Here is a 23866-nt window from a genome sequence, read left to right on the forward strand (position 1 = left end):
TTTGTTTGTTTGTGTTGTCTTTCTCCTGTAATGCACAAGATCGGGCTACAGGCATGTGCTGAAGAACAGCAAACATGTTACCAGGTTCATAGCTTGCATCACAGTAGCCAGTTTTTCTAATTCCTCCAAAGAATACAGTGTCTTAGATTAAAGATGTCATACCCCTTCTTTTTTTGTCACCTACTTTTTTTTGCCTCATCTAACCAAGGAACCTCACAGACCTTTTAGGGTACCTTGAGCACCTTTCCTGCTCCCCAGATGGTGAGCAAATCAAACTCTGCCCATTTGTCAAAGCTCAGAGGGCATTACATAAGTGTATTTTGAGCTACTGCAACATCCCCAACTCCATAAAGCTGAGCCTTCTTGTAAGCACGAATTAGAAGGGTACCACAACCTTTCCTCATCTGTCTTCACTTAAGTTCACCTAGTTCTAAAGAAAGACAGTAAGAGCTGAGAAGAAAAGCAAGAAGGAAGCTCACATTCTGTGCCTATTTCAACCAGGGGGAGAGTGCAAACTGCTGCTAAAGGAACTGATTAAAAAAAAAAAAAAAAAAAAAAAAAAAAAAAAAAAAAAAAAACCTACAAAGACTGTCATCTCAAGGAGCTGCATTCAAATAACAAGGCCATCCCCATTTTTACCATAGTAGTAGTGTAGAGCCATTATTTGTGCCCTGGCACAACTCATTACCAACCTGCACTAGCTTAAAAATGGCTCTGACCCACTGCAGCTTAATTGGCTCTCTGCTTGCAGCATGTCCCCATAAAAACACTTATCAACCTAACCTGGATGTGTCTTTTCAAGCTCCCAAACTTCAGCACAACCATAATGGTGATTTATGCTTGAACACTTATTTTTAACATGTTCAGGCCTCTGCACAACTTGGGCAGAGTTTCTATTTGCAGCGCAGCAATACCTGGCTGCGCCAACAAATCAGAATTTCAAGCAGAAACCTGAACATCCAGGTTCAGAGTTTTGATTCACACAAAGACACTGGGAAGCTGGGTTTGGGTGCAAATCCCAGCTCCTACAGCAGCAGGCAGAGGGATCTATATGCAGTCTGCACATAAAGGACCACAGCACTACTCCAGGACTTAACCCATCCCTAGCAGGATGGGGAAACAGGACACATCCGGACATACAACCCACTGCTTCAGATGGGGCAAACAGAAAGGGATGAAGGTGAAGGGGATATGAGAATTGTGCAGGCCATGGACATCTTAAAACACACAAATCACTTGGAATTATTACAGCCATAAGCTAAAGCACAGGAAGTTCCGCTTCAAAATGAGGAAGAACTTTGTTACATTGGCTGTGGCCAAGCACTGGAACAGGATGCTCAGGGAGGACATAGATTCTCCCTCTCTGGAGACATTCCAAACCCTCCTGGATATATTCCTGTGTCCAGGTGACCCTGTCTTGGCAGGAGGTTTGAACTGGATGATCTCCAGAGGTCCCATCCACAGACTCACAGAATCAGTCAGGTTGGAGGGACCATGGTGGATCATCCGGTCGAACCTCCCTGCTTTAGGAGGTTCGTCCCCAAGCACATTGCACATGATGCTGTGTAGACATCTATTGACTGTCTCCAGTGACGCAGACTCCACAACCTCTCCGGGCAGCCCAGCCCTAAGGATCGTGCGATTCCGTGAATAATTTGGCATCAGCCGTGTCGGGCTGCAGCGGGTGCGAGCCCCGGGCAGGGAGCACCGGCCGGGCCCGGGGACCGCGAGCAGCCCCGCACGGCAAACCAAACCCACCTGGGGAAGGAGGAGAGCGGGGACGGAAGGCGCGGGGAGGGGACGGAAGCGGCGAGAGAGGGAAGGCCTGGCCCCGATCTGGCTCGGCAGCCGCGGTGGCGGCGGGGAGCGCCGAGTTCATCCCCCGCATCCCTCCGGGGCAGCCCCCGCTGCCCGCAGCCCGGGCCCGCGTTCGGAGCCGTCCCGGGCAGCGCAGCCCCGCAGCAGCCGGGGCAGCCCCGGCCCCGCCGCCGGCCGAGGGAGGGGAGAGCAGGGCAGGGGCGGGGGAGGCGGCGCGGTACCTGCTGCGTGCTGAAATCCCAGCCCAGGTAGCAGGGAGCGGCCATGGCACGGCACGGCCCTGGTCCTCAGCCGGGAGCGGGGCAGGGACCGGGAAGGGGGCGGCTCTGCTGGCCCGGCCTCCCCGGGCAGGAGCCGCCGGCCCGGCCCAGCGGAGCGGCAGCACCGCGGTTAATGAGTGCTCAGGGGGCAGGGAGCGGGACGAGCGCTCCATCCCTCGCACGGAGGGGCCGGGCAGAGCTCGGGGGGTGATGTGGTGGTGGATTGAGGCCGTGGTGGGGTGATGTTGCGGTGGGATTGTCCCGAACACGGGCTCGATCCCCTCTGCGCAGCCCCAAAAAAACACACTGGGGCGAGGTGATGTTGTCCCTTCATTCCAGACTGCGCAAAGTAGGGAGCTGGGTGGTAACCCATAGGAGGCTGGCGCGCAGGTCATCAAAACTTTACACTGTTTATAATTATAACAAAAGAGTCAGCTTTTATTGGTTACAAATTACATGACTTGTCCCAGCATTTGAGTCCGTTTTGAGTAGGCGGTCCATGAGTTGATGGTTGAGATTACCTACTGCTGTAATCACTTTTCCCCCAGTTACTGCTCAGTTCTGCTGAATTCACTCTTGGTGGTTCTTGTCCAGCCCATTCATTTTAGGACTGTCTTCCCTTTTCCTTAAAACAACAGATTAGGCAAGCATACGGAATTCACAATGCAGTTGCTTAATCCTAACTGTCCCGCTACAGCTACTGGTTAGCAACTAAAAAAAAAAAAAACAAAAACACCTGCAAAGTTTGGCACAGACCCTTGTTCAAATCTTGAGGGGTTTGGGATCAGGATGGTGTGATGGTGGGTCACACTGTGCCAGGGTGGTGCATGGGGCAGCTGAGCACGGATAACCAGCACCCATACACAGGGATCCCCAGGGGCAGCACCCAGGCCAGTGAGAGAGCACCAGAGCTGCCATGCAGGAGCCACCCAGGGTCCAGAACTAAATCAAAATGAGCAACCAAAGCCACAGACCCAAAGAATTAATTAAATTTTAATAACCTGTTACTGCAATTATTATCCCAGAGCCCTGTTGTGGTATCACACTCTAATCAGCACAAACATACACAGCATTCCATTAAAAAACCCACTATTGTTACTTTGGCTGAAATATTGTTTTCTAGTTTCCCTTTTTTCACTTGGGAGGGTTGGGAAGGTTTTAGGGGTTTGCATTACCTGCCTGTGACAAGAAAAGTGGTATTCCTTAATCAAAAGAAGACTCATCTAAAATACACTTCCATTCTGCAATCAAGGCAGTATCTCAGCAGAGCCTTAATGAAGTCAAATAGGTTTTGCATGCCCAGGATCTTAAACTATTTTTACAGTACAAACACTTAATTTGAGATAGTTCAGCTGGTCAGGGCATGGTGCCAATAATGCCAAGGTTGTGGCTTTGATCCCTGTATGGGCCATTCACTTAAGAGTTGGACTTGATGATCCATGTGAGTCTCTTCCAACTCAGAATATTCTGTGATTCTAACTATAAAATATTATGAAATTTTGTCATAGACTGAGCATTTAAAAATATATCCAGTGATTTCTCAAAGCCTTAACACCCATAGGTTTATACTTTCAGTATTTCTAGTTATTGTTATAAAGAAAAACCTTTAGAACAACAGCCACCAGGAAGTGGTGGAATTTGCCTGCTCCTGAAGAGCTCATGCTGGATTAACCTGTCCTGAAAAAGGTCTCACTTAACCAGAGGCTGTGAAGGAAATAGTATTTTTGAAATGTTACCAAGAACTGTTTCCTTGGTGTAATTTATACCAGAAAACAAAGGATCAAATAACACACAGAGGCTGGGTTTTTTATTAATGCAGAATGTGGCTGGTGAGCCAGAGAGGAGAGGTTTGCTCAGCCCTTTCATTGGCTGTACAGTCCCTGTAAACAATGACAGAGTCAAAGGCTGAGGCTTGAAGTACTGCAATTTTCAAAAGATTTGATAAAAACAACAAGAAACTGAAGTCTGTAAGTCTGATTGTAAGAACAACGAATGACTTCTGAAAAGGAGAAATTAGTAGATTTTATTTTTTTTTAAGGAGGTGTTGGCTAGTAGAAAGGGAACCAGAGTTTATAAATAAAAAAAGAAATCTTGTGAGGATGTAAGAATCAGTTATATTCTTCAGCAATCAGGTCAGAATACTCTCAAAAAACAAGAAATTACTTGACTTAAACAGCACAGAAAAGCTGGGACTGGAATAACCTCCCTTGTATTACCAATCTCCTTAATTAGGAATAAGGAGCCAAGACAAGTCAGGAGGAGAATCCACTGAAGGACAAAGTGGGAATGTTATTGTTGCTACTTTCACTGTTCATGTTTCTCAAAAGAAAGGAAGGATGTTTGTAGAATCAATGCCTCACCCACTTAGTCTGTTGCCCCTCTTTTCATCAAGGCAGTGTTGTCTCAAATTTATTGAGTATGGAATGTGCATTGCTGCTGTTCTTTCTGGACTCAAATTCATGCTTAGAGATACTGCCATAGTCTCCAAAAATGTTTCCTGAAAGCAAAGAAGGTTTAGCTGTGCATTTATCAGTGAAGCTGCATTCATGTACTGGTGAGGTTTTAGCACTGACAAATCCAGAATATCCAGAGGGGATGGACAAAATGCCGTTTATAATTGAAATGTCACCACTGCAGATTAACAGCTCGAGGCAAAGCACAGATTAATCACTCAAGACACATGAAGCAGAGTAAAGGGAAAAGCAAGTTTATTCCCCTTTTCCTATTAACTAGTTTCTGACCTGATGGAGAAGCAATACTTCCATGCTTTCCTAGGCCCCTGGCTGTTTAGATAAGTTACAACTAGGATGCCAATTAAAGCTATTTTTTCTTACCCCACTGTCAGTTAACTGCAACTGCACATTTATATCAATTCGTTGCAAAATGTAAATTAACTGTATTCCACATTCCTACATACTGAGATTTTTCACTTTTTATTCTTACTTCCAGTACCAAAACCTGCCTCTGATCTCAGCTGTGCCCTGATGTGAACTTAGATTTAACAGCCCTCTTCAGCTTTGCACAGGGGAACTCCTTCGAAAACAGCAATAGCCTAAATTCCAGGCTTCATTATCATCACATCATCTGAGACATGCCAAGCTAGAGAGCAGATAGACCAGACCTTTGCTCTAAATTAGGGTGACTGTATTGACAGCAGTCCAGCTAACCTGATTTATACCAGCTACATAATTTAATGGGATGTGGAAGGACTCACACCTCCACAGGAAACCCATGGGCAACTACAAAGCTAACAATCCTCCTGCTCCCAGAAGCAGATTTTGGGCACCTAACTAGTTACTTTAAATAGCAGGCAGCCAAGTGTTTCTAAGGCCCAGGCGGGTATTCCACATTGCATAGGTGGGCCCAGCGGAAGCAATGGGACAGGTAAGAGTCACTGCAAATAAAGTCTTGAGTTACAAACGTGCAATAAACCACAGCAGCCGCTGTTAGTACAAGCATTGTTAAGCCTGCTGGCACAATTATCCTTTACCCAGTAAGAAATCTTGTGGCTCTTTAATTAGCCTCAGAAACATTAAACAGAGTAAGCTGGGTCAGATGCAAGCCAACCTTTCTGCCGAGTAACCTTGGTCACGTGCACTGCTGCTAATGAGTAGGAGATGTTTACAATGTTAAGCTCCAAGTAACACAACAGTAACACATTAACACATCACCTTAAAAAAAGAAATAGTCTCAGCCTGAGCACTGGACCTACCTGCTAGAACAATATCTGAACAATGGCAATGCCCTAAAGGTCATTCCCTTTGGCATTGCAAGTACTCTTATCACAAAATCTCCAGCAATGTTTAACCAAGTACTGAAAATATAAAATACCACAGTATCATAAATTAAAAGATGAAGTTTCTGTTCTTTTTATTGAGATGCTATTATAATACCAAAAGTGTTTTTCTTTCCCTAAATATGTGCTTTTGGTATTACCAATAATCTGTTGAAGTTATTTTTGCACATGATCTTGTGGTAACCGCTATGTTTGTCCATACCTCCAAATGCAGTGGAAAATCTTCACTCTGTAAGAATAAGAACTTGATGTTTAAATGTATTGAGGTGGCTGGTTTTTTACTGACTGTGCCATGAACACATGAGTGTGAGGAAGAACTTTGTTGCTGTGCTGGCTGCCCAAAGTGGTTGTGGACTTGTGGAGTCTCCCTCACTGGAGACATTCCAGGACCATCTGAACACAATTCTATGCAACGTGCCCTAGCACAACCCTTGACCAGGGATGCTGGCCCAAATGACCCACTGTGGTCCCTTCCAACCTGACCCACTCTGTGATTCCATAAAGGCACATACAAAGATCCAGTGAAATCCCTGTGAATGAGTTCTACAAGAGGAAGCCCAAAGTACAGTTGTTGCGTAGAGACTAAAAATGTAGATTATTTAAGTACAGTAATTACCTCCACAAACTTACTGGCTGAGTTAATTTTTTGACATGTGCATATTCAATATGCCAGGTGTGGTACTGCATTAACCAGTTAAGGCCCTTTACAGAGAACTCATGAGGAATTGGTGCAGGACTCCATATAAAAGCACACAAATAATGGGTACAAGAAAAGAGTTTAAAACTACACAATCTCAACTATACCATCAGTTTTATGGGTATTGGTCAGTTTGCAGCTTTTATTTGATCATGTACATAAAATCCTCCAGTTTCACTTCTATTGAAACCGGCAGAAGATGTTTTGACTTCAGTGGGTACTGAATCAGGTGCTGTGGAATTTTATCTGGTTTTATATACTCTAGTTTATATACTCTAGTTTTACAGTTGTAATTTCCTTGACTCAATTAGGCTACCAGTGATTATGAAGTGCAGTACAAAGTCCTCATGAGATTTCTGCATAGAAGTGAAGGATGCTTCTGAATAACAAATCATTTTTAGGATACTTTCTTCCCCTGCACAGACTTCAAGTCCACGTTCATTCTTACAATAGAAACAGTGCTTAACCATCCTCTTTGGAGGACTATCCTAGCTACAGCTATTTGCAAGGCTTATTAAAGTTAACTTATGTGCCCAGCAGAGTTTCTTGAAGATGAATACCAAAGTGGTTTGTGTTCTAGTGCTCAAAAGCAAATATCTCAGAAGTAAGATGGTGTCATCCAGATAAAACTTTTCATTAATAACACATTAACCAGTTCTTTCACGCTGTACTTGATTCTTATCAAACTTCACTTACAGATAAGTACATCTTATTGATTAAAAGCAATCAAAGATAAACTCATTCCTACTCAAAAAATGCCTGAATTAGACACTAATAAGGGACAAACCTTGCTCTTTTTAGCACCATCCAGGAAGGACTAAAAATCTTGCAATCAAGAGTGAGTCAAAATCCCGTAGTTTTTAGGTGGAAAAATCAAGGTGGATTTTTAGGTGGAAAAGTTACACAGCTTATACAATTTGTTTTAGACCCTGCTTGAAATTCCCACAGAATTCCTATATGCCTGTTATGTCTCCTGGGAGAACAAATAACCACAGGCTGTTGTCACCTCCCAGAACTGTAGCCTTCATAACTCCATGGACAGGAAACAGTCAGAAAAGTAGTTGGTACAGAAGAGAAGGGGGCCAGAGGAACTGTGAGGAAAGATGTCAGAAGTTAATTTGTTTAAAATCTCTTAACTGGTAAATATGTTCAGTTTCTTCTTAGACTTGCCTCTGCACATTGTCACTTCTAAAAGGGAATTTCAGAAGTTCTTGGTGGGCAGGGATAGCAGAGTTATAAAATGAACAATTCCTGACCCTCGGTTTTGGAGGCTGGTTGGTTGCCCAGGAGAAATTCCAGTCCTATCAATGAGAAAACCAACAGAGGGAGCAGCTTTCTAACAAAGCACATTTCAGCATTTTAGTTTACTTTTTGTAGCAACTAACACTCCAAAGGAATATGATTTAATCCTCAGCAAGTCAAGACAGAAGAACAGAGGTTTTTAAATGCTGCTTATGTCAGGCACAAAAAACACATACAGAACATCTGCTGCATTTAGCTCCTCAACAGCAGCACTGAATTTGACATGCAGGAACACAGTAACTTCTGTTTGACCACATTTACCATCCACAAAAAGAAAAAAGAAAAAAAAAAACAACAAAGAATGTGGTTCTTCAAAGGAGACTGGATAGCATCAAGCTCCTGACACCTGCAAAGCCAGATGAGTGAGTACTAAATCATAGAATCACAGGATACCAGGTTGGAAGGGACCTCAAGGATCAGCTGGTCCAACCTTTCTTGACAAAAGCATGTAAAGCACAAGATATTTGGCATGAAACCCTCAGTGCTGATTTGGTGTGTTTGATTTAAGCCTTTAGAGACACCCAGGCAGAGTGCAGGATCAGAGATATTTGGTATATGCCTACCTACACACACTACCTAATTATATTTACCTAAAGACACAAGGAATAAAATGGGTACTTAGAATCCTGTCAAGGAAATGTGAAGAGGGACTACATGCAACCCAAGCTCACCAAACCTTCAGAGGGACCTGAAGGGCAGCTGGTCCCTTCCTTCGACATACTTGAACCCTTTAGGTCTGAAAGCACAGGAAAGATCAGATCAGAGGAAACATCTCAAGATCATTTCGAAAACTTGCCTCATAGGATCCTTCACCCCATTAGCAAGGACACTCAGAGAGCACCAGAAATAATCTTGCACCATCAGAAAGTCCTGTGCTCTACTCACAACACGCCGTAGCTGGGGCATGCTTTAAGGTTGTGCTTTCAAACAATAGAAATGTGCGTGCTCTTACCAAAAATCTCACTAAGAAGTAAACAATTACTATTGATTCTACTAATACTGCCTGGAATCCAAATAATAGCAGCCACCTTGTTTCTATCTTTCTTTGTGCTATTACATTTTCTAACAATAAAATACTCACTTTCTTACACTTCAAGACTGCACTTCAATAAAAATTTTAAAAGCACTATAGAAAGCTAGAGAAAGAGGATTATCACAGTAACTTTGATTTTCCTTCTCAGTGCCAGTTAAAATCTACAGACATTTGTATTCTGCCTTTTAAACCTCCATGAACAGTGCTGAACATGTCTATAATTCAGCACACGAATATCATGAATAATATACCTCTAGTCTCAGGTGTGCAGTAAAACCCAGTGTTACAGGAAGTGCATTCAGTCAGTTAACCATTATGAGCATTTTTAATTATCTTTAAATCAACAATTATTCCTAAAAGGTCCTCCAAACAATTTTTAATAAAAACCTAATTTACTACACACAAATTAATTAGTTTGAGATAAAATTAGAAATTAGTGGCATCTTTTTAAATGAGATTTTGCAACCAAGGTCAAGGGCAGTAAACATCTACCTCAGGTTCTAAAAGACACAGCTTTTGGACTATGAAGTAATCTCAATTTTTTTTTTTTTTTTTTTTTTTTTTTTTTTGCCTCAAGGAAATTAAGAATTGGTTCCATTGTGACGGAAGAAAAGACTTAAGGGAAATAAGGCACTTCAGACTTCAGTGGATAATTAAGTGAAAACCACTCAGATGATGTTTTGATCAGGAATTTCTTCAATTAAAAAAGAACAAGTTTTGACACAAACCTAATCATGGCAATGAATTTTCAGAACCTGTAATGCTGTTCAGAGATGCATGTGCCAGTGCTAGAAAATGGCTTGGCTGCTGATACTCCTCTGCAACCTAGAGCAACCCAAATGGAGATCTCTAACGTGTCAGTCTCGGGCAAACACAGTCATGCCATCCAATAGTGCCACCTGCTGCATACTGGGAAAGTGTACAGGGCTCTGGAGCTCCAGGTAACTCGATTTATAGATTGATTGACTGATTTAAAAGGAAATCACATGGCGTGCATGTATGATCATGCACACTATGTTATTTTTATTTATTAGTAAACAGGCAATACCTAAAAGGAAGTTGTTCCACTATGATGTAAGAACAGAACCTGTGGGTAATCTGTTTTCAAGTTTATCCCAGTGGCATAACAAGGATTAGCTACTTCAGCTCACTACACATCAAAGTCGCAATTAACCTCATATACTTTCTGATGTCATGGAGATTAGAGCTGCAATTTATTTTATTAATCATATCCTGGTTGCAAATTATTCACAAAAACACACACACACATGTATATATATATATGTGTGTGTGTGTATGTGTGTATACAGACACAGAGATAAGCCCTGATGGCAAAGTGTACCTGCACAAACATACACACAAACCCATACACACAAATCCATACACACCTCCAGAGACTGATTCAATCACATCTCAAATCCTGTGTGCAGTTTAGGGCCTGTCACAACAAGAAAGGCATTGCTGGAGTGTGTCCAGAGAAGAGCAACTGAGCTGGGAATGGGCCTGAAGCACAAGTCTGATGAGGAGCAGCTGATGGAGCTGTGGGGGCTCAGTCTGGAGAAAAAGAGGCTCAGGGGGGACCTTCTCACTCTCTACAGCTCCTGACAGGAGGTCGCAGTGAGCTGGGGGTTGGTCTCTTCTCCTGGGTAACAAGCAGCAGGATGAGAGGAAATGGCCTCACATTGCACAAGGAGAGGTTCAGACTGGATTTTAGGAACAGTTTTTCAAGGAAAGGGTTATAAAGCCCCTGGGGAATGGCACCTGAGAACATGGTTTAATGGTGAACATGGTGGTGCTGGGTTGACTTGCTGATCTTAAAGATTTCTTCCGGCCTTAACAATTCTATGCAGAATCTGTTCACAAGTTTTCCCTGAGAAGCAAACAAACTGCAATGTATATGGGATTGGCTGAGCTAATCCTGTTTGCAGTTCCTCCTCTCTGCTGTACCACCTGGACCCATTCCCTTCGTCTCACTGGCCATCTGGCTCCTTTACCTGCTTTGTGGTTCTGTTGCTTACCCATGGAACTGCTTGGGAGGGGACTGACTTGTATAAACCATTCACACGACTACATGTGATGGCTTTTCTGTGATCCTGAGGGAAGGGTGCAGCACAAATAATTAATAATACTTTCTGATCAGATACAAACTCATTACATGTTAAATGCTCTTCTAATGAGAACTGAAGCTCACATCTCTGAAGACAGAGCCTGTGTTTCTTGTTTAAGGATGCTAACCCAGTAATTCCTCCTGCCACACACAGGCAGGCTGCACAAGTCACTTTTACAGGAGGTCAGAGAGTCAAATAGTGTGACTGGAATTTTAAAAAGGTTGGGTAACTTTTATGACCATTAATAATGTTTGTATTGAATGCCAGCTCAAACTGTAATGAGGTTAATTAAATCTCCTGTCCCAGTGTATAAGCCAAGTGCCTGAAGGTCCAGAGGCAAACTCCATGTGACAACAACTCAGAACACTGGACAATCAAGGCAATTGAGGCACTGCTTGCTAGAGAGCACCAGGTGTTTGTCACTGCTGAAGGCAGAGCATCAAAGTAGATCTAACGTGATACATCAGAACAATTCTAACATGACGTGCTTTTTCTGAGGTAGAGAGAAGCCAACTTCAAGAGTATCCACAGTGTCTGACAGAGTATTGTATTTACTGTTCTTTCCCTGGCTAAGGCAGGAAAGGACTACAGCTGAGCTAGGCAACACAACTGTAAGACACAAGCATATCGGGAAGGCAGGAGTAATTACTAACAAGTCAGCTACAGCAGACTTGCACATCTGAGACTGCTGAGACTTCCCAGAACTCTGTGCACTGCATATCTAGAGTCTTGTCACCTGCAGGCACAGAACTTCCAAGAGGATTCCCAAGATCTGCAGAATTTCAGCCTGATTCAGTCAATCAGCCCAAGGAACACAAAGGAGCAAGTGAACTGTCTGAGCTCGGGCAGCTGGGAAGTGCAAGCATGTTGAACAGTCTCAGCAAAGAGAACGGCTGCAACATTTCAAGCTCCTGCCAAAAGCCTCCTCTGAAATCACCCACTGCAGCTCTTTGGGCACATCAGCAGATTTCTGCTACAAAATGCATGCCAGCCTGCAACAAACTGAACTTTTACCCTTTCCCAAATAGGAAAGGGCCCAGAATTTCTGAAGCTGCAAGGAGGCTTGGGTTGTATGTCTCACAATGAGGACATTCAGTAATACCGAAAACTTAGTCAAAACCTTGACTAAAACTTAAAATAGCAAAGTAGTCCTTCTAGACCTTCTAGTTACACAGATCAACCTGCTAAGTGTTTACTACTTTTACTAGCTACAGAAGATCGTGACTACATAATCTTTAATATATTTAGAACTTTTAAAATAAATGAATACAACCTCTGCTCATTTCTGTTCTTGTTTAATGGGTCTAAGTAAATGGCATCTTTTTCTTATATATAAATTTTCTAAGAATATATTGTTGCTTCCCAACTACCCCCACTATTTTGTTAGGGAACAAAACTTGGAATTTATTACTCAGTTCCCTGATACCATGTAACAACACACCTTCCTTACCAGAGTGTAACACATCTTCCTGTTCCTACCATGTGTGCACTAAGGAAATGTAACCATCTCAACTACACAGATGTAACTGTTGTAGCACAACTGATTTTTATAGAGAGGACTTAACATCCCGCCTGGTGAAGAGAAGGTTGTGTGGAGACCTCATTGCAACATTCCAGTATCTGAAAGGAGCCTACAGGGAAGCTGGAGAGGGGCCTTTCATCAGGATTTGTAGTGACAGGACAAGGAGTAATGGGTACAAATTGATAGAGGGGAAGTTTAGGGATATTAGGAAAAAATTCTTTGCTGTGAGGGTGGTGAGATATTGGAACAGGTTGCCCAGGGAGGATGTGGATTCCCCAACTCTGGCAGTGTTAAAGGCCAGGTTGGACAATTCCTTGAGCAACCTGACCTAGTGGAAAATGTCCCAGCCCATGGCAGGGGGAGTTGGGACAAGATGGTCCATAAAATCCCTTTCAACCCTTAACATTCCATGATTCTATGAAATTCTCTTGTGCCACAATAGTACCACAAATCTGTGCAAGTTTTCATAAATGAGTAGTTATTACCAGTCTAACAGCTGTGGTTTATATCCTTCTAGACAAAAACTCTTCTCAGCCAGAAAAATAAAACATCCCCTCACAAGGTGTCTTGAAAAGACACCAATGGATAAATAAAAGTCTATTGTCAAAGCGACACTGTTATCCAAAGTGACAAAGTGTTATCCATTTCTAAGAGAAACTACCATTTTCTTTCACTCAAGACAACTTCAAACCATTCATCTTCCCTAAAATTCCACTGACTTTAACTCAGTGGGTTAGAGCATGGTGCTAATAACAGCAAGGTTGTGGGTTTGATCCCTGTATGGACCATTCACTTCAGACTTGATGATCCCTGTGGGTCCCTCACAACTCAGGATATTCTGTGATTCTGTGACTTCTGTTGTGCTTGATGGAGGCTACCACATCTGGAGATGTTTGCACAGACCCACCTGAGCTTACACTAAGCACAGGAGATTCACAGTTCTGAGTGTATCACAGGACTTGAAGCCCAGAAAAAAACATTGTGGAACACACTGCTGTTTCCTCTGGCCATCCATCACACAGTCCATTGTGACAAGTGCCCACCTGGCTCCCGTGTCCCCAGGGCCCGGGTTCCACAGGAACCTGCTGCTGCTGCTGCGCCCGCAGCCCCGCCGCGGCTGCTCCGGAGCCTTCGCCTCAAGGCCAGCAGCTCTCGCCTTGCTCCCGGGAAGGAGCTCGGGAAGCAGCCAGCTGGATCCCCCAGCATCCCCCGGAGGCTGTGCTGATCCCGTGGGGAGCAGGTGGGTACCCAGGGCTGCTGCAGGGTGATCCCAGCTCAGGGGGATGCACAGGACGCTGCTCCGGTGCCTCCGCTCCCCCAGGCACGAGGGATGTGTCAGAGCTGTGCCCAGTGCCTTTCCTCCTTGTCTTTGTTATAAGCCTGTGTTTATTAGCCAACCATCCTGACAATTCTCTGCCCCTTCCATCAACAGTTTGATTTTCAAGCCTTATTTCTCTACTTGGTTTATGCCACACAAAAGGTAAATTGTCTATAGAGGATGACATTTTAGTTACAAAACCTCAGTCTTGCATTCAAAGTGGCTCTTAGGAAATACCCGACTGTTTACTCAAATTAGTTTTGAGGTGGTCCTTTTAAACTCTTACCAAAAATGTGTCACTGCATGAGAATGAGCAGATGCACAATTGTATTAAAACTACAGTTTAACTGCATAATTTTTTCACATACTACTGTCTTGGGCCCTTGATGGACCTATTTCAGGGATAATAACTCACAGTACACAGCCCAGGCAAAGCGTTATACTTTACCTGAGATGATCAAAAGCCACATGTTTTTCAAATTTTTGCCTCATTGTGAGATAATAATGTTAACATTAAGTTTTAAAATTTAGCTTACCATGCATTTTAAAAGTTTGCTCAGCTCTCATCAACAAAATTATTACTTCTGTAGTTTATTTCATTTTATAGAACAGCAGAAGTCCTGAATGAGTCAGAATAAGGCGTTCCTCTCTCCAGCCTCCCAATTCCAAGTGTTGTTGGCCCATATTTTTTTGACTCTGCACCCAGGCCTGAATACTTTTAACATATTATTTGAAAGGCAACAATAAACACAGAAGTATGAAAGCTTGATAAATCCTCCCCTCCCACCCCACTGCCCCAGGAAGTGTCAGCAAGAATGCAACTGAAAGTGAAGGAAGGGAGAGTGGGGGGGAAAGACACAAAATACACAGGAAAATTAAAAATATTTCCCAGGTGGAAGTCCTGGCCCAGGGATGCCTCCACAACAGCATGCCTTTAAGAATTAGCATTGCTACATAAACCAGTATTACCTAGCATTTTCAGCAGTTGGCTGTGTTCAACGAGGGTTTGTACTTCACTGTTTTTTTTGGCAAAGGTTCATATGCTCACAGCCTTAAGTAAACATTAAATCCAGCTATGCAGTCCTGATCCTGAACTCTTGTACACAGGAGCTCCGGGGAACTCGGCATGAAAAGAACCTGAGCGACATCCACAGCTCCAGCGCAGACCAGGCAGCTCCTGACACAAGTCACTGTGCTTGGAAGAAAGTTACTCCTTCATTTAGGAAGATTTCAGATGCTTCACACTTGATTTGCTTTTTTTGCCAGCACAATGAAGGAAATGTCCTGCTTCTGCTTGACTTTTTCTTCCTTGTTGGAACAGATGGTGAAGGCTTACAAATACGTGACGGGTATTTTTTCAGTGACTCATAGCTCAGAGCCACAGGTTTCAGATGGTGATAAGAAGCTCACCAGGATGGATGTAAGCATGCTTGAGGAGCAGTATGACCATATAAAACAGAAGCAAAAACTGCAACCACACATTATTTTATATAAAACAGGTACGCTTCTATTTGTAGGAAAAAATGCATATGTAATGTAAAGATTATCTCTTTAAATCTTTAATAACATCTAGTTTGTTCCTTTTGTGTTCTGCTTCAAGAGATGTAGAAGTAAATTCCTTTTCTGTCATTTTGGGGTTTTATTCGTTTTGCTGAAAGGTGGTTTTATATTTATATCAATAAGCTTCATGTCAGTGAAATATTAATATGTATTTGAAACAGATTCATATATTTGAGGTAAGGTTTTAGAGGTTTTTATATCAGTAAAATAAAGTTCTAAACATAAATAGTAACCCTTACAGTAACCATGTTCTTCATGTCTATGATAAGTGTATTTGTGCAACATATTCTGTAATATTTCTGCTCTTTTGAATGCTTCCATCAGAATCAGCAATTCTGGGTCATCTTTCTCTTTTGTCCTGTTCTATCTGTGTAAAGAAAGACTACAGGAAGCAATGGCAAATATCAAGTAACAAGCATAAGTTGGGGTTTTGTTAAAATATAACTTTAATTAAAAGTCATAGTGGGTAACTAAGATATGAGCTTTGAACAAAAGATCCCATTTTGAAAGTATTTTCAGTGCATATTGCTTGGAAAGTGCATGAATAGAAAAACAAGTAAAAATATGTATCACTTATCTACCTGCCATGTCAAACAGATTTTATATAAGAAACTTGCAATTATTTTAAATATTTTTTAGTTAGACTACTGTTTACAATACTACACTGATACATGAGCTTTCCAAGTTAAAGTGATATTGAGAATACTAAGACAACTAATGAAGTTGTCTTCTGAATATAATTTTAATATAAAATTCATGCTTCATTCACCTCTCATATTAGTATTTAGCTCAACAAGTGTAGAACTTAAGTTATTTCATTCTATACATTTTCCTCTATATTTTTCAGCAGTTCTAGCATTTGTCTGTGTCAGAATTCATGATCAAAACTATCACAAAAAAACATGTAATTATGAACAACAGATTTGCTTCTTCAATATACTTTCATCCAAATGTTTTGAAATTCTCATGTTAAAAGAATTAAAATCTCTGTGAGGAAGAAAAAAATATATACAAGCTTATTTTATCAGGTATCAAAAATCAGGTAACTTGAAGACAAACTAGCCCATCTAATCAGTTAAAGCAAAAATATGTTAGCTAAAGAAAGGGAGCAGAAGCCTTTATTCAGATTAATTTAAATGAAGTTTCAAATATAATTAATGTTATTACAGCAGATTTTTTGCAAGGTCATTTGAAGATTAAAATATGTAAGAAAGTAGAACTGCACAGATTTCGGGGAGTTAAAATGTAGTAGGACATACAAGTATTTTTATACACATGCACATTCCCCAAAACATTCACAAAACCACATAACCTGCTGCACTTAACTTCTGTCTTCACACAACCTGTGTGGAAAGAATTCATATCACTGTTAGGAGCAGTCAGAATTTGGGCATTTTTTGTTATACTGAGCTCTCAAGGTCCTAAAAGTTTATCTTACACATTCCTGTGGAAGCTGGGAAAACCTATTACATGGCTCAGCCCTTTGCACCTGTTACATACATCAGTTTTCAGGAATATGTGGAGCAAAAATGAACATTGCCATATCAGGACTGCCCTACACTATCCTGAAATTCCAGGTCGTTCCAAAAGGCACTCCATGTATGTATCAGTGATTTGTTCTGACTGGAAATTGTTTCCCTACCTAGAGGGTAAAATTATGGCTGTGCTGGGAAAGGGGTGACAACAACAACACCACCACAAACCCCCCACACACACACAAAACCTCAAAGGCCAGACACACAAACCCTCATGGAAAGAGAACACCTCCAGTCCCTCATAGTCTGAAAAGTCCCTGCCAAAGGTCTTTGTTCCCACCAGTAAAACCCTGCTTTGCTCCTGCCTGGCAGAGCAGCTGTCCTTCCATGGAACCACAGGGATTTTGAGCACTGTAGGTTTGTTGCACCACAGCTGGAATGTTAAGTTTTCCAGAGGATTTTAGCTTTGTATGTCACTTTCTGTCTGCAGGAGTCGTAAAATTGTGGACCTTTAAACAGAATTTAAGACCCTCTAACTTCTCTGTTTTTTTGGACAGAGGGGTTAGTAACCAAGAAGATACGTGAAAACAACTTCATTCTGTTTCTTCCCCAGTATACACAGCTACATTCATGCTTCTGCCCACTCCTGATTATTTGAGAACAAAGACCATGACAAGATTTGAAAGGCACCAGTTAGGGGATAATACAGCAGTGCATTCATTACTTATTGGCTAAGAAGCTGAAAAACAGTATTTACTTTAGGAATTAAGTGGGAGTATTCAGCACATGCAGTCACAACAGAATAAATACTGGGGCTCTGACTGTAGAAAGCTCTTCCAAGTATTTCCCAAGCTAACTTGAGATAAAATTAACTTTTGCCATTCTGGAACCTTAAAAGTTGGAAGCTATTAATGATTAATTAAAAGTCTGGAAGCTATTAATGATGACAGCATATGGCCAGATGCTAAACAACTGTGCAACAAGGCTATAATACACAATTTACATGGAGAAAAAAAAGACAGAAAAACAGAAAGAAAGGTCTGTATAATTGCAGCTCTCTTGAGAAGTTTGGACAATGCTGGAGGTGTGTTAATTCAATGCCCAGTGGTTCAGGCCTATCACGTTTCCATCCAAGGTCATTGCTCAATTTTGTGTGCTGCACCTGTAGCCAAGTAAGGAATCAAATCAACCTTGAACTCAAAACCAGTGCACACTATTAAAATTGGACTAGATTTGTCACTCTGAACTTTCTGATCAATTCAAGACAGATCATAATTATTCTGATGACCAGTTCATAAAGTTCTAGATGTTCTGATGTTGCCTATCAATGTCAGTCCAGCCAAAAGCACAGCTAACACCACAAAAAAAAAAAAAAAAAAACAACAAACATGCAAAGGTGCTTCACCTCAGTCTCTCAGTTCCATTCTCTCTTGGATTTTCTCTCACATACAGAGAACAAGCCTTGGTTTTCACAGCTTGGTGCTACACTGTGCTGTTTTGCAGAACCCACAGGGCCCTGATTTGCATGTGGACCTTTCTGTAGCCAGCCAAGCTCAGCTTTATTTCTTGGATAAGAAATAGGCATTCAGCTTTATTTCTTGGATGAGGTCCAGTCATAACTTTGATTCTCATTGTTGCATGGTAGAGAACTGTGTATTCTTATGCCTCTGAGTGGTGTCACCCTAAGAAATTCTATCAACACAACTCACTGTACAGATGGATGCACAAACACCTGTATCTCAAAGCTCTGCACGTGCCTCAGTCTCCTCTCTCCCAGTAACGTGGCATGAGAGCCAGTGTGGTCTGACATGGTTCTCCCTCCCAGCCATGCTGCAAACCAGCTCTTATCAGATCAACCCTTCATGGCCAAGGAGCAGAAAAAGTTCTGTGATACTATGCTGGGGTTGTTGTTTCAGCAGTGGGAGAGAAAGGCAGCAGTGAAAGCCCTTGCTTAGCAAAATCCCTGTTGTACAGGTTCATTTACTGCCAGTAAATCAGCTGGGTCTCACAGCTCCTACTACTTATTTGTAAAGATGACACAAAAGGCAGCTATGAAGCACAGTTTGTGCTGTTGGGTTTTTGTGCAGGCAAAAAACTGCCTACTCCTACTCAAACTAGCTTCAAATTCAGGGTCATAATCCTTTTAAAACAATTGTTATAATTTAAATTTTATTTTTTAATTGAATTTTAATTTAAAACAATTATTCAGAGACACTCAAAATATAATCAGCACTCTTTTATGTCTACGTTTCTCCCTTTAATGTGTTTCAGAACTTAGATTGCAACAGACACAGTCACTATAAGTCAACCCTGTAAATAAGGCCAGCATTCTGTACAACTCCTACTTTATATTTATACCAACTGAAGTATATTTAAGTCGTGTCAATGAATTATCTTTAGTGTAATATATCTGTTTCTGTTCATTTCCAAGACACAGGAAACCAGTCATGTCCAGCAATTTGATGACTCCTATATGTAATTAAAGTAGCATTAGCATTTTTGTCCCTAATATCTTAAGTATTTTAACAGGAACTTTCATAGTGCTTTAGAAATTAAGCTATAGGGGTAGAAGAATAAAAAAAAAGGAGACCAGAATCTCCAACTGTTAAAGCTACTCTATACCATTCACAGAGGAAGCAGATTCCTCTAAGTCATCACTCAGGCAATGCTAGTGTGATAAACTATTTACAAAATTTATACTGACTGGAATAGTAAAATTGCAGTAAAATATTAAAATACAAGCCTATAATGTTAATGATCCCTCATTGTGAAAAAGACAGCATTCACAACTTGTTTCATCTGGAAATACTCACAATATTATTAAGCTGTGAATACAAACTTCAAACAGTATCAAACAGAACATTTTTGTCTTTCAAATTACAGCACTTGCCAACACACTGAGCAAGTCCCTACTCACCTCAAGAAGTTTTGCTTGCAAGCAATTAATTACTGAAAGTCGATTCTCAATCTGTGCTGTTAATGAGTCTTAGAGTACCAGTTAGATCAATATTGATAAATTTCCATTTTCATTTGACTAAAACTAGGATACCATTTATGCCCTCAGATCTGCAAAACCAAGCATGAAGTAGTTCTACTCCTAAACCTGGCATCAAAAGAACTTGCACTACTCTCAGCCACTGAAAGAAAGAGCACAGTTAAAACTCATGTTAAAGCTTTTCAGATGAGTTAACGCTGCTGAAATCATACCCTTGATTTTTGCCACCATAGTAACGTGCACAAATGCATTTCTCCTGCAGGTGGACATGATTCTCTTCTGCCAGAATCAATGATCAACCCTGTGCTAATTAATAAGAAAGTTAAAAGATCAAAGTCATGTAGAGGAGATGTCCCTGTCAGAAAGGTCACACTGGAGACAATGAACGGTGGCGACTCAGAAGATGACTTGCTCTGGCGTGTCCACCTGGGAAGTCACCGCCTGGGGCAGGCCCTGGGACAAGGAGATTCCTTGGATCTCTCCCACTGCAAAGGCACACCATGGAGTTTTGACAACCAGAGACTGATTTCAAAGGGAAATGGCACACCACAGACCAAGGAACCAGCAGGAGCAAGTGAACTGTCTGAGCTCGGGCAGCTGGGAAGCTCAAGCGTGTTGAACAGTCTCAGCAAAGAGAACGGCTGCAACATTTCAAGCTCCTGCCAAAAGCCTCCTCTGAAATCACCCACTGCAGCTCTTTGGGCACATCAGCAGATTTCTGCTACAAAATGCATGCCAGCCTGCAACAAACTGAACTTTTACCCTTTCCCAAATAGGAAAGGGCCCAGAATTTCTGAAGCTGCAAGGAGGCTTGGGTTGTATGTCTCACAATGAGGACATTCAGTAATACCGAAAACTTAGTCAAAACCTTGACTAAAACTTAAAATAGCAAAGTAGCCCTTCTAGTTACACAGATCAACCTACTGAGGGTTTACTACTATTATTAGCCACGGAAGATTCTGACTATATAATCTTTAATATTTTTACAATTTTTAACATATGATTTCATCATTCAAGATATTCAAGATAATTTCTGATGTATTTTTAAATCAATTAATAAAACCTCTGCTCATTTCTATTGCTGTAATGACACTTAGTAAATATAATTCCTTTCTGATACATAAATTTTATCATAATATATTTTTGGTTTCCGTCTATCCCCAGTGTTTCATTAGAAAACTAATGAGGTCTCCCCTTCTGCAAGATCTTTAGAGGAAGGAGACCCTCTCTTGCAGGTGCTTTTCAATGACACAAACAGGATCTTTGTATCACCCACTTCTGGCTGCAAGTGCTGAGATAGGTCCTTTTTTCAATTGCAGTTTTCACAAAAATTGGAGATGGGAAATGTCTCCTTAATTCATAATGGGTAGCCATAGGACATCATAGTAACTGGGTTCTTTTCTTCACAGTAGTTAAAGTATTTAAAGAAGGATTAGGAAGGGGGAAAAATAAGATAAAGAATAGATATACCTAATAGATAGAACAGGAAAAAATACTAGATAACAATTAGTCCACATGAAACAAGAAATTACCTGGAAGGAAATACTTCAAAAACTACATTGTCCTTTGATTGATTTAGCTATCTTAATTAAACACGGACCTTGAAAACCTTGGGTTTAAAGTCAGTGCAGGTTTATGCATGGACTAAGTAACTAACTCCTTTGCAAACTCTTTTCATACAAACACTTTGTCCTCTCCTCAGGCTTCTCTAGCATAGTACAGTGCTTTGTACTGACTGGAACTAATTTAGAAAAGGCATTTTTCCTTTGGAGATTTAATTTCCAATTTAATTGCCAAAGACATTATGAAAGAGCATTTTCAGAAGGTTTTCATTTGTTAGTGGAGTAGTTTCAGTTATGAGAAAAGTTGCTATACTAACATTTCAAGAGACTGGAATATTACACACACACAACTGTTTAATGAGAAAATTACAGGTTTTTTCCTAAAGCAGCTGTAGTGAAAATGAAACACAAAAAATAAGAAAAAAGCCTAAAACTTCAAATACTAGAAAGTCCCACTTCTGAAAGGCACCTGATCTGCAAAACCTTTCCTGTTAACTTCCTCATGTTTGGCCATCATGGGCAGGAGCTTTCATCACTGTTACCACAGATGTAGTCAAGTTTCAAACACTGAAGACTGCCATAAAGCAAATTTACTCTGTCAGTAGGCAAGCCTTACTGATTTATGCACATGGGGGAACATGGAATCCTGAAATTCTAGTTCAGTGTCTTGTTCAGAAGCCCATGATCCTTCTGAGATCCCCATTTCCAAAGCTGGAAACGGGACCCTTATGGTAGTTTGCCTGACTTCCTTAGAAAAATGTTAGGACAGTCCTGCAGGTCCATCCATTCTAGAATAAATCACACTGCTGAGCAATTATTTCAGTCACACATAAATAGAGTAAAACAGAATGAAATCCCTTTGCTGCTGGGACAGCATGCTGCTGGTCACATGAAAGAATTAGCCCACGTGAGTTACTTGTAACTGGTTTTACCCATTAAAAGAAAAGTTTGTCTTTTACAGGCACCAAAAACATTCCAGGAACAAGCTCCAACCCCCTGAGGACCTCAAATACAAAACACAGTATTAGGCAGCCCATGTTGTACAGCCAAATCCCTGAAGCTTTGCTCCCTGCTCCCATTCCCAGACATTTTGGGGACTAGAAGTGACACTAAGCCACAGTCAGCCTGAGGTGCTGTTTAGCACCAGGTTTTCCACACCCCTCGTGTATTCTTCCAGCCCAGTCTCTGAACCCAGGTTAACTTCTGGCAGCCCCACAACCAGGCAAGACCCTGCCCACCCCCACTGATAGGGAAATACAAACTCCCACACTAAATCTCACCTGCAACACTGCTGCCTTCAAAAAATACAGACAAAACCCCAACCTGCACATCTCTGCCCCACACACACAGAGGTGGCAGATGAGGGATGGCTGCAGAACACTCATCCCCAACCCAGACACAGCCTTTCCTGGAGGGACAGTCCCTCAGGCAGTCTTGGGAACCCCCACCACGTGCCAGGGATGAGCCATCTGGAGCCAGAAGGCCCTGCTGTTGTCACATTAACCAGTGTGCATGCAACAAGCCAAAAATTACACACTTGAGAGAGACATTATTTATTTCAGAGTTGTACAAGCCTGGGTGCTGGTGGTCTTCCACAAATCAAGCACACCCACTATCAAAACTTTTCACTATTTATACATTTTAGCAAACAAAGCCATTATTGTTCATCTGCTACAAGTTGGATAGTTCTTTTCTTAATTAGTATTTTATCTTCTACTGGCTAATGATTCGTTCACTTATGCTAATAAGCACTTTCTCATCTTTTGAGTCTGTGGGTTTCTTGGGTCAGATCTGATGTTTCCATGCCAGAATTACCTTTTACCCAGTTGGAACTGATTTCAGCACAGTTATTGAGTTGGTTTTACTTGTTTCTTCCTTATCTTGGGAGTTCTGCCAAATGTCCTTGTGGCCTGTACATTCTGCATTCTCTGTTCCCACTATCAGTAATAGTTCCTTCTTCCCAAACTCTGTTAACCTTCCCCAAGGTCTGAGATCATTGAAACATGTTGAGCCATAAACCTTAACACGGCAATTCTACCAACAATTAATTTGTTTTTGTAACATCTGGATGTCCCTTAGAACTCATAAGCTGCTGTTTCACGGGTTATGTCTCACAAAACCATAGAATGGGTCAGGTTGGAAGGGGCCACAGTGGTCACCTGGTCCCACCTAGGCCATCTTAGAGCACGTGGGACAGGATTGTGTCCAGATGGTTCTGGAATATCTCCAGTGAGGGAAACTCCTCAGCCTCTCTGGGCAAACTGCTCAGTGCTTGGTCACTGCTCAGGAAAGTTTTTCCTCATGTTCATTTGGAATTTCCTCTGCGTCAGTTTCTGCCCGTTCCTTGTCCTGGGCACCACCAAGAAGAGCCTGGTCCATGCTCTTGGCACCCCTCTTTAGGCACTTACACAGATCAATGG

General features: G+C 41.7%; 2 protein-coding genes and 1 long non-coding RNA gene across 7 annotated transcripts in view; 1 reads left to right on the forward strand and 2 right to left on the reverse strand.

Annotated features, from left to right (window-relative positions):
* Positions 1 to 2188, reverse strand: part of XYLB (xylulokinase) — an 83523-nt gene extending 81335 nt beyond the window's left edge. For all 4 annotated transcript variants that reach the window (XM_053995062.1, XM_053995042.1, XM_053995051.1 and 1 more), the window contains exon 1: positions 2040 to 2188. In XM_053995062.1, coding sequence (XP_053851037.1) covers positions 2040 to 2084 — 45 coding nt within the window. In that variant the 5' untranslated portion in view covers positions 2085 to 2188. The remainder of the gene's footprint in view (positions 1 to 2039) is intronic.
* Positions 2189 to 5923: 3735 nt separating this feature from the next.
* LOC128817008 (uncharacterized) lies at positions 5924 to 13532 on the reverse strand. 2 transcript variants are annotated; one of them, XR_008440071.1, is made up of 3 exons: positions 13444 to 13532; positions 7359 to 7662; positions 5924 to 6103 (listed from the first exon to the last, which is right to left on the reverse strand). It is a non-coding gene; the product is annotated as an uncharacterized LOC128817008 (long non-coding RNA). The 2 variants fall into 2 exon arrangements; XR_008440072.1 differs by lacking the exon at positions 7359 to 7662.
* Positions 13533 to 13606: 74 nt separating this feature from the next.
* Positions 13607 to 20962, forward strand: C1H9orf152 (chromosome 1 C9orf152 homolog). Its single transcript, XM_053984268.1, has 3 exons — positions 13607 to 13776; positions 14962 to 15353; positions 20147 to 20962. Exons 2-3 carry the CDS (start codon positions 15125 to 15127, stop codon positions 20716 to 20718), a joined length of 801 nt encoding a protein of 266 aa, XP_053840243.1. The 5' UTR covers positions 13607 to 13776; positions 14962 to 15124; the 3' UTR covers positions 20719 to 20962.
* Positions 20963 to 23866: the final 2904 nt, after the last annotated feature.

The sequence above is a fragment of the Vidua macroura genome, chromosome 1, assembly GCF_024509145.1.
Source record: "Vidua macroura isolate BioBank_ID:100142 chromosome 1, ASM2450914v1, whole genome shotgun sequence".
NCBI lineage: Eukaryota > Metazoa > Chordata > Aves > Passeriformes > Viduidae > Vidua > Vidua macroura.